The sequence below is a fragment of the Pelophylax lessonae genome, assembly GCF_965119305.1.
Source record: "Pelophylax lessonae genome assembly, chromosome: 7".
Classification (NCBI taxonomy): domain Eukaryota; kingdom Metazoa; phylum Chordata; class Amphibia; order Anura; family Ranidae; genus Pelophylax; species Pelophylax lessonae.
The window spans coordinates 158744493-158755732 of record NC_138774.1 but is presented as its reverse complement, the minus strand read 5'-3'; the positions used below and the strand labels follow the sequence as shown (position 1 = coordinate 158755732).

Genomic DNA, 11240 nt, shown 5'->3' with positions numbered 1-11240 from the left:
ACCATGTGGATTTTTGGACTACACTTGTATAAACTTTATGATTTGGACTGAGAATGTATGTGAAAATATTTTAGTAGTTTTTGATCTATGTATTCTGATGGTGGTAATGTATGTGTATGATATACCTAATTCGTTTACATCATAAGTAATGCTGCAAACTTTTTTGTTTATTTCATTCTAAAAGGGCTTTTATAGTCTAAAAAGTCTCCCCACAGAGAACATTTTGAGAGGGCAGGATGTAGGAATGAGGCCAATCCACACATGGTATCCTCCCAGTGCCAAGGGAATGTAGCTTGTTATGGTATAGGAATGGGGAACACATGCTCACTGCTCCCCTTTTTCCTGACCAGCTAGGCTACATGCTTGAATAAGGGTCTGGTTTTGGTTTTAAGGGTGTTCCATATATGACAGTACACTTTTTGTAATCAATGTGTAAGCCTAGGGTCCCACTAAAGATTCATAAAATACCGTTATCAAGACATGCAGCCTGGCTGGTCAGAAGAGGGGAGGCCAGCAAGCATGTGTCTGCCCTCCAAACAATAACAGGCCCTCAAGATTGGGGGGGGAGGGGGTACCTTAGAATGGAATGCAAAAAATCAGAAAAATTGTATTTTATTATCCACTCAATGCCACATCTTGTTAAAGGAAATCTATGGTCACAGCCTACATTTTCATTTTATAGTTAATACCAATACAAACAATGATTATTTTTGGCAGTCCAATATAACTTTACTTGAAAATCCATTTTTATGTTGTGGGCACTGCCTGTCTGCTGAGCATTCCATACCTTTCTGGCTTCCCTGCATGCTTTGCAGCTTCCTAATAACAATACAAACAATTTATTGGCAAATATGAGTTTACTTGAAAATCCATTTTCATGTTGTGGGCACTGCCTGTCTGCTGAGCATTCCATACCTTTCTGGCTTCCCTGCATGCTTTGCAGCTTCCATAATACAGACAATGGTTATTTTTTGTCAAATATGAGTTTACTTGAAAATACATTTTCATGTTGTGGGAAATGCCTGTTTTCTGAGCATTCCATAATTTTCTGGGTTCCCTGCATGCGTTTCAGCTTCTCTGCTGTTTACTTTTGATTTCCAGGGACTACATATTACATGGCAACTTTCCATGCCAGTATTGGCACCACACATTTGAGTGGAATTGACATAGGTGTTTTTTCTTTTGGGAGGGGGGGGGCTAATAAAACATTCTGATTTGCAACACTTCTTTGTGGAATTGTTTCTCTTATAATGGAACAGTCTGGGCAAGGAATCTGTGGGAAATCTGAGACCTCTTGGATGGTGATTGGTCTAGAGAGAGGATCTTGGGCACAAAAAGTGCATATTGACCTACCTAACATCAAGGGGTCAATATATTTTGGTGAGAGCACGTCTGAGTGGGGCATCATAATGGCACCTGGAAGTCACATCCTGTATATATTTTTTTTAGCACTGTCTTGTTGTTATAGTGGAGTATGGGACTCATTAACAAAAAGTTGACTGATTGGACTTACTTTATTTATTGATTCAATATTGTAATGTTTTTTGCAATTGGTAAAAGCACTAGATTGTATATGAATACATATGTGCACAGGTATTGTTTTATTATTAACTGTTTGATACTGGTGCTGTTCATTATTTATAGTTCTGATGCCTAATAAGTCAATTTAATAGGATGGATTACCTATCATTCAAAAGATTTTAACTTAGGGTATGCAATCTTCCACTCAGCATGTACTTAGACTAGATCAACTTTATTTGACCAGGAATTCCCCTTTAAATGTATTTGACATCTACATACATGACTATTATTTGTGAAAATAGCTAGTTCTATCACCTCTTCTTTTAAGCCAGTGGTATGATTAGCCTTCCTCCCACTGGGATAAACATTCTAAATAAATTATGTTTCATTAATGCTTCTCTTCACAATGCACTATGCCATCCAATAATCCCTTGTCTTAACAGTTGATAATGGCCAAAATCATTGAAGTACATAATTGAATATGGTATTTGCAGCAGCATGAACACAGCTATTCTTTTATTTTGCTTGGAAAGCTAAACAGGCTCTGCCATTTACACTTCCTAATGGTTTCTTCACAGTTTATGTCAAGTCAAACAGATTGACAGATTGATATTTCTGGGGTGACCTATATCATAAAAAAAGTAGAATTTCATTACTGTATACAGACTATTAGTTTTACTTATTTTATTTGTTGGATTTTTAAATGTTTAATGTCAAATTTTCAAAAGTACAATTGTGAACTTTTCTTAAGCCTTCCAGCAAAATACAGTATATATTGCTGCTATGACTAAGAAAGGAAAAAAAGCCATAGTTATAAACATGTGAAAGAAAATTAAAGCATCTATAAAAGTAAAAGCAAACAGTAAGAAGAATTATACTTTAGATGTAGACACTGCATACTCTTTATCTGTTTTGAAACGCCAAGCCAAGGTTTCATTTCCACTTAAGGCAAAACTGTTAATCCCCTACTTTCCTGTAGGCTTTAATTCTGACTTGGAATAATCACTGTAGTGATCAATTATTGCAAAAGGTCTTATGTTTTTCTTTGAGTTAAGCTTGCCAAAATGCATGAACCAATCAAACTGTTGAAACCAGGAAGCTGGAAAAGTACAGGTTCATTGACATGTTACACTCCATTTTTTATTGTCGGAGAAAAGAAGGGAATGGTGGTGTGCTTTTTGCAACCATTGGAATTGTTTGTTTCATTTTGTAGTATGAATCAGGAAAATGTCTGGAATTGAATTCATTTTTACACACATTGTCAAAATCCATTTATCCAGTTTTTCACACTACTCGGTGATCAATATATTCAGTGAGGGAGAAGTGTCCAAATCCTACATATGCCAAATAAACATGTCTACAATTACTCTGTCTCATTCTGGCATTCATACCAAAGGGATAGATTTGACAGTGATCCTGTCTGCCACTTAGCACTACTGTATCCTGACATACAGTAGAGGTCAGCAGGAGAATCCGGGTAGAGCTGGGAGGACTTAGAAGATCAATACTCCCAGATGTATTTCAATGTGAGCTTCAAATAAACAGTTTTCCTGGTGCCTCCATGGCAGCATACATATGGTGGTTGCTCCGCCCTCAACCAACCCACAGGACCTCCTTAACTCTATAAAAGTAAGAACTGACCCCCCCCCCCCTACGCCATTCTTTTTTCTGTCCTCAAGCGTGCAGGATCAGCCCTTACTGCACCTTCACATGGTGTTACCATTACAGGGTCATGCTCCCCTGTAGGATGGAGTCCCAGGTCTTAGGCTGCTAAAAGCGCCAACAAGGCTGGGAGCCTGTTTTTCTAGTTCAGCCATGCTCCTCCCGGGAACCCCCCCTCTGGTTTGGGGGCTTCCCCGGTAACATTGATGCCTCCTGCAATAAATTTAGCCTGTCCTACTTACAGTCTGTCCTCATGTGGTGCGCTGGGGTGCAGGATCACTAGCAAGCCCCTCTGGAGCCCCTGGGGCGCTTCGCGCCAGCCGCCTAACCTCTGTTTTACTGTTCTGGGGGCGGGTCGATGGCGCCGCCCTATGACATAACCTGCACGTGCCCAGTAGGCAGATGAAGCCATTGGCGGCCATCTTGGTACTCCCATAGGAGTACATGTATTTATATGGCCAGCCTCTCTCATTCTGAGGGCGGATGTCAGAAGCATAACATCTCCCTTGCTGCTGAGGAGAAGCTTTCAAGTCTGCCTGTGCTGCTGCCTTCTGATGGAAGCCAGAGTTATTGCAGCTTCTTTTTTTTTCTCTCCTCTTCTTGAAAATATATATTTATTTATAATAAAAAAGGGGTGGGACTATTAGGTTGGGACCTTTCCATTTACTTTTTCTTTTCTTCTTACCCTTTGTGTCTCTCTTATCTCAGCCATCTCCTGTAGTCCAGTGGCACAAAAAGATCCTCAACATTCCACTAGGTAAGGGGCTGCACCATTCAATTTCCTATGTTTAATTGCAGCCCGCAACGCCGATCATCCCGCAGGGACTCACCGGCGAGGAGGTCCAGAGGCCACAGCCGCTCAAGACATGACCAGTATCACTCATCTACCCCTCGCACATCACACAAATCTCGCAGATCACCCCATCGATCTGACACACAACACAGTTCCATCCGGCCTGGGGACAAAGCATGCTAGGTCTGTGGCGGACAAGCTCTGCCGGGAAAACTGGTCTGCAAAACATGCTTTTTAGAAGCCACGGGGGATCGGGAAAAAGAAAAGCAAGAGTCCATTGATAAAATGAAGAAGCTGATTAAGGACTCAATTCGAGAACTGATCTTGTCCCAGGAGTTGATGGCCCGACCACAAGTGGGGGATCCCTTGAGACTCCAGTCCAGATGGCAGGTTCCGGCTCCAGCTCAGAGGACGAAGGGGACACAGCGGAGGAGAATGTGTCTACCTTTGATTTCGGGTTGATCAGCCCCTTCGTGGTAGCGGTCAAGAACGCAATTGAATGGGAAGAATCACCTGAGCCCCCTGCCAAGACAGGAAGGTCAGAAGTCCTTTTGACTTCTTGCCCACCCAAACCAGCCCGGTGGGTGCCCGTCTCAGGGCATTCTCTCAGGTTTGGGTGGAAACTTGCTCGGATCGTTGGGTCACCTCCACGATCCTTCAGGGGAATTTTTGGAGGTTCAAGCGCCAACCGCCCCGTTCTTCTTTTCTACCCACCAGGATTCCAAACTCCGAAGAGAAGCGCAAGGTTCTGCTACAATATGTCCAGACGCTAATTCATCAGCAGGCAGTGGTACCAGTGCCGGAGTCAGAAAGATTCTTAGGCTTTTATTCCCCAGTCTTCTTGGTACGCAAAAAGGCGGGAGGATGGAGGCCAGTTCTGAAGCGGTTGAACAAGTTTATCCGCCTCGAGCGGTTCAAGATGGAATCCCTAAACACGGTCATCCTAACTGTGCAACCAGGCAACTGGATGGTCTCTATAGACCTTCAGGATGCGTATCTGCATATACCAATACTTCACGACTTCCAGTCGTTCCTAAGGTTCAAGATAGGGGAACTTCACCTACAGTTCCAGTGTTTGCCTTTCGGCATATCCACAGCCCCCAGAACCTTCACCAAAGTGTTGGTGGCAATGCTGGCACCCCTCCGGGAGAAGGGGGTCCGTGTCTTACCTTATCTAGATGACATTCTCATCCTGTCGCAGGACAAAGAACTCCTAAAGATCCATGTTCAACAAGTCTTGGACACACTGATGAGGTACGGATGGCTAATCAATCACTCGAAGAGCCAGCTTACTACAGCCCAAAAGATGATATACTTAGGGGCACTGTTCGACACACGGAGGAGGGCAGTGTCACCGCCACCCGAGAAGATTCCCATAATCACAGGGAAGGTGAAGAAGGCCCTGGCGAGCAAAGCCATGTCGGCATTGGAATGTCTGAGTCTCCTCGGAACCTTTTCCTCATGTATCCCGATGGTAAAGTGGGCCCGCTGGCATCTCCGTGCTTTTCAACAGGGGTTTCTATCCCAGTGGAGAAGGAGGTCCCTTTCCCAGGAGGTGTTGATCACGGTATCAATGAAGTCCAGCCTATGGTGGTGGACGAAGCTGCCCAACCTTCAAAATCATTGCCATCTTGGCCCCATCTCATGGATCACACTTACAACTGATGCAAGTCGGTTGGGCTGGGGGGCACACTTCAGGGACCAGTTGATCCAAGGAAGATGGCAGTTCGACTCGGAGGATGTAGTATCAAACATTCTGGAGCTGAGGGCAGCCTGGGAAGCTATATCGCACTTGGCACCTCATCTCGTGGGCAACTCCCTCCTGTTACGTATGGACAACAGGGCGGCGGTAGCCTACGTCCAGAACCAAGGGGGGACCCACAGCAGGTCATTGTCACGCAAAGTGGCCCAATCTTAGCATGGGCCGAGGAGAACCTTGTAAACCTCTGAGCAGCGTATCTGCCAGCCTCCCAGAATCATTTGGCGGATCTCCTGTCCAGGGAATTCATCAACAACAACGAGTGGTCCCTGGACAACTGTGTGTTTCGGTGGATCTGTCAACACTGGGGCAGTTCTTAGTGGGACCTATTTGCATCCCCCCAGAATGCCAAAGCACCTAGTTTTTTCACAAGATACCCTGCCCAGAATTCAGCAGGAGTAGATGCTTTGGTTCAACCGTGGTCCTTCCGAATCGGGTATGCGTTCCCTCCTACCCCTCTGATTCTCAGATTCCTTCAACGCCTAACAGGGAAGGAGGTGACCATCCTGGCGGTGATTCCCTATTGGCCGAAAAGGCTTTGGTTCACGCTGTTGACCCAGCTGTCTGTTTGCAACCCTCTAGTCCTTCCGAAGATTCCCGGTCTCCTGTCGCAGGGGGACTACATCCACCCACCTTCAGAAATCCTGGATCTGAGGGCCTGGAAGTTGAAAGGAAGAGGTTGGAGGAGTTAGGTTGCTCTCATGAGGTAACCCAGACGTTGCTCCAAGCCAGAAAATTGTCCACTAATAGCTCCTACTACAGAGTATGGCAGAAGTTTTCAGAAGTTGCCGAATCCAACAAGTTTAATCCATTGAAGCCAGCTGTGCAGGATGTTCTACTGTTTTTACAGAAAGGTCTGGATGTAGGTTTGGGGCTCAATACCCTTAAAGTGAAAGTTTCAGCCTTATCAGCTCTGGCAGACATCAGGTGGGCCTTACATCCTCTGATAGAGCGGTTTATGAAGGCAGTACTGAGGTTAAGACCACCTAGAAAAACATTGTACCCGAAGTGGGATTTACACTTGGTGCTGGATACTCTAGCAGCACCGCCATTGGCTCCTACTGAGGACTGTTCTCTGGAGGATGTTACTCTTAAAGAGGTTTTCCTCATAGCTGTCACTTCAGGCCGTAGGGTTTCTGAAATTCAAGCCTTGGGTGCTCAAGATCCGTATATTACGTTCTTTCCAGATAGGGTCGTCCTACGACCAATCCATCAATTCATAACTATAGTGCCTACCACTTTAATCAGGAATGGGTTCTCCCAGCCTTTGAAGAAGATCCAGCTACATCAAAGTTGCATGAACTGGATGTTGCAAGAACTCTACGTCGGTACATTGATTTAACGCAATCTTTTCGTAGGGAGCAACGCCTATTTATCATTCCAAACGGAGGTAGAAAGGGCTTGGCAGCATCAAAATAAACTATTGCAAGCTGGATCGTACGTCTGATTCAAAGGGCTTATCGGGCTAGCGGTCTTCCAGTGCCTAAAGCAATCAATGCTCACTCTACACGGGGGATAGCCTCTTCTTGGGCAGCTCTAGCACATGTCTCTCCGGAAACAATTTGTCGTGCAGCCAGTTGGTCCTCATTTAATACCTTCATGGTCTATTATAGTCTGGATCCAGCTGCTCTAACTTCCCGTGATTTTGGGAAGAAAGCGCTGCAATTGGCAAGATTGGGAATCCTAATACACTATATTTCTGTGCAGTATCCCTCCCTATGAGCGAGTTATTTACCATATGTATGCTGCCATGGAGGCACCAGGAAAACGGAAAATTGAATACTCACCTTTCCGTAATTTTCCTTTCCTGGTGCCTATCCATGGCAGCATACGCCCTCCCTTTACGTAATCTGCATTTTTGAGTCTAGTTACAAGAATGGCGTAGGGGGGGTCAATTCTTACTTTTATAGAGTCAAGGAGGTCCTGTGGGTTGGTTGAGGGCGGAGCAACCACCATATGTATGTTGCCATGGATAGGCACCAGGAAAAGAAAATTACGGAAAGGTGAGTATTCAATTTTCCGTTATCTGAGAAGCAAGAAATGTGAGCATTTACAATTATTACAGGTATGCTTGATTGAGCAATTTTTTATAGTGACAGGAGTTTTTGCAGCTTACTCATCTATCAACTGCTATTCCCCTTTGCAGTGCTCTCTTGCCACTCTTTTCTCATTGCAGCTGATGCAAAAAAAATAAAACAGTACTTTGGGGTCTGGGGGCGCTTGTAACATCCTCTAATGATGCAGTACTCCTGCCTGACAATATTGGATGTGTTGGATAGAATATCCCCAGGGACATTGTGACTCATACAGGTAACCCCTTTATCCCCACTGTAGAAATTATGACATAGAGATTGGTGGGAAGAACCACGGTGATCGTCAAGGGTTTTACTATCTGACCTGCACAAAGCTGTTTTACCACACCACTACTTGATAGGTAAGCTTCAAAATGGACAGGGTAACTTTAAATAATATTTTTTCTATACATTCTGGATCAGCTAATGACGATATTAACATGTGACCGAATGTAAATGTGTCTGCACGCAAGCGATTTTTCATACCAAACAGATTTTCCAGATCACTTACTAACCAAAACTGACGCAATAGAATATCAGGCGAGATTTATTCTCCACAAAGAGCTTGATAGATGCACAGTTTAGGTAGGTAAAAGACAATGATTTAAACAGTGTACAAGAAACCTGTGCTGAGGAATGAGAAACAGTTATAAAATAGCAACCATACAGAGGGAGGAGGGTGGGGCAAGACACTGACTGCATTAGGAAGAACAGGGGCACACTAATACAAGGCAAACAGTACAGGCATTACACAAATGTACATACAGTAATCATGCCTGAAATCTTAGATTTCACAACTTTTATAAACAATACCATGTGTTAGACAATAAAGTCCAAGGCATGCCTCCAGAGACGTGTCCATAGGACCTAAAAAAAACAACATTTCTGCAACTATATTGCAATACCTTGAGTTGAAAGCCTCAGTAAATCACGGCTGTTGTAGTCTGTAGTTGAAAGCATCTCCTGTGTGTCGTGTAACGTTCCAAAGATATGTGCAGCTTGCAGTTTACAGGAACAGCCTCCCAGGCATGCCTGCAATGTGTAGCATTGTCCTTCTTACATAGATCCTTTCTTTGGCAGACCAAGTACAAGCTCACAGATTAGTTAGAAGAAAACCAGTGATAAACCTCATTTGGTTACCTTTACGTCTACCTTTCAATCTTCCCTATCATCTCTGGGCATTACCTTAGTATTAATACTGTAGAGAGGTGACCCCAGGTCACTGTGTGCGTTAGCAATCTAGGCCTGGTTTTGGTAAAGACAGGCCTGCTGATTGCACACCTGTGGGCTGGGTTCATATTATTCTCAGGGTTAGAACTCAGGGCCCCCAGTTGGAGACAGCTGCACCCGGGCAGACAGGAGGTCTGGCTCAGGAGTCAGGAGGACTACAACCGACAGACATGAGGTCTGTGTATGGGAGTCAGGAGGGCTCCCACCTTCCCTTAAAGAGAGGCCGCAGTTGGCAGCCAGAGCGTACAGGTCTGCTGGAGGCAGATGTATTCCGCAACAGCACAGTTTGAAGCTCATCCCAAGGAAGCTACATGGGAGCTTGGCCAAGGGATACTTGTGTTGGTCTGAGGATCAGACCTTAGGTCTAGGCGTGAGGCCTGAAGCAGCCGTGTGGCATGTGAGTAAGCCAGGAGGCTGAATTAACCATATACAGTGATGGTGGAATCCCCTGCGAGAGAAATCGCTGTGGTTTTTTGTGAATTTTTCACTCTTTAAATAAAATGGGCTTCCATGCCCTTAAAAAAACATAGTCTGGACTGACAGTACTTCTTCAAATTGCATGCACCACTTGAGATTAATTGCCCCAAATTGTTACAATACCCATTTGCGAATCATTGCAATGAATTTAGGGGGTTGAACACCCAATGTCACCTATTGTTAGATAAGAAGTTGTTTAACTGCAGTTCCTTACATGTTGCCACAAGATTAATACTGCAGTCGACCCTCAGCTGCTGAACTGGTCCCCACATAGAAAATATTTTTTGGAGGGAATTAATGAAACAAGAAAAATCCAAGAATAATCCAAGAAGAATTCATAGAATCAATAACTTTGATATGCATTGCTCAGATTCTGAGACAGGTAAATAGCAGAGTTACATTTTTCTGTTCCTGTTGGCAGTATACCTAATCGATGTAAAAAAAAAATATCAATTTTAGTATTACATTTTTTCTTTTTTTCACACTGTAACCTGAGCAATACAGGTTTACTAAATACTGTGCACTGCAAGTGCAGTTGAGGTAGATCTGAGGGGAAGTTCTGAAATGAGGGAAACTCTGCTAACTTCTATCATCCAATCAAGTTCAATCCAAACTTCTGTTTTTTTTTTCTTTTTTTTTTTCCTTGCATGTTCCTCTCAGATCTAGATCAACTGCACTTGCAGTGCACTTGAAGTGGACTAGTGTGTGCACTTCTGGATGCACTTGCAGTGCAAAGACTCTTTGCCTTTAGTAAATTAACCCCAATGTTTCCATAGTAACATTGTACTACTCTAAGGAAGTGATCAGAATGTTTTTTCCACATTATGATAGCTTATGCAAGTGAATTTCACTGGTATAAGCAACAATTTTAATGAATGAAATTGATTCATCCAGTGTGTATTTTTTGTGATTAGCTGTGATTGGCCACAGCTAATCATATGATACAGATGGGCTTTGATTGGCCCTGTCTCTATCATGTGATCATTGTGACCAGTCACAGCTAGCAATTCATTGTGTACAATTGTGTTGCTAGCTTTGACCAATCACAGCTAGCAACACAATTGTACACAATGAATTGAATAATTCAAAGTCATTCATTGTTTGCAATTGGCATGTGATCTGCTGTGATTGGTCACTAATACTATTGGTACCAGGAGTGGGCCGGTACACTGATTAGTAATCAGCTTTGTCTGATGGACACAGCCAATGACAGATCGCACCGCAGCGCGGCCCATGTCATCCTCCTGGGTCCCACCCAGCCATCAGTTGACACAGCTCATATTCTTACCACTTTCAAAATCCGCTGTACTGACAGGGGAACTCCTAGGCTCTCCCTGTTACATACTGTATTCTTTTAAGGTAAGCCCCACTGCTCGTCTTGCTTTTGCAGGAAAAAGATCTGCACATTCTTTTCTATTCAGTTCCTTGAGGACGGAGAGACAACATCCTCTACTTTGCTCATTGTTCAATTGTCACTGTGTCTAGCAATGTCCAGAACATTTGGTATATTTTTTTATTTTAGTATAAATGTTTATTTATAACATTTTATTAATTAACAGTACAGTCAAGAAGAACAGAATCACGTGAAAGTGAAAGTCAAAGTCAATAAATTTATACAATATAGATTATCCAGTAATAGAATGAGTGAGCCCCCATAGCAATAGAACAAGAAAGAGCACACACATGCTGCATCAAATAGGAGACTAGTTTATTCAGGTGGAGCTAG

General features: G+C 43.5%; 1 protein-coding gene across 1 annotated transcript; it reads left to right on the top strand.

Moving 5' to 3' along the window:
- Nucleotides 1-5105: 5105 nt before the first annotated feature.
- Nucleotides 5106-5894, top strand: LOC309560553 (uncharacterized protein; the record flags this gene model as incomplete). Its single annotated transcript, XM_082264181.1, has 1 exon — nucleotides 5106-5894. The coding sequence occupies one exon, from the start codon at nucleotides 5106-5108 to the stop codon at nucleotides 5892-5894; it is 789 nt and encodes a 262-aa protein (XP_082120307.1).
- Between the last annotated feature and the right edge of the window lie 5346 nt (nucleotides 5895-11240).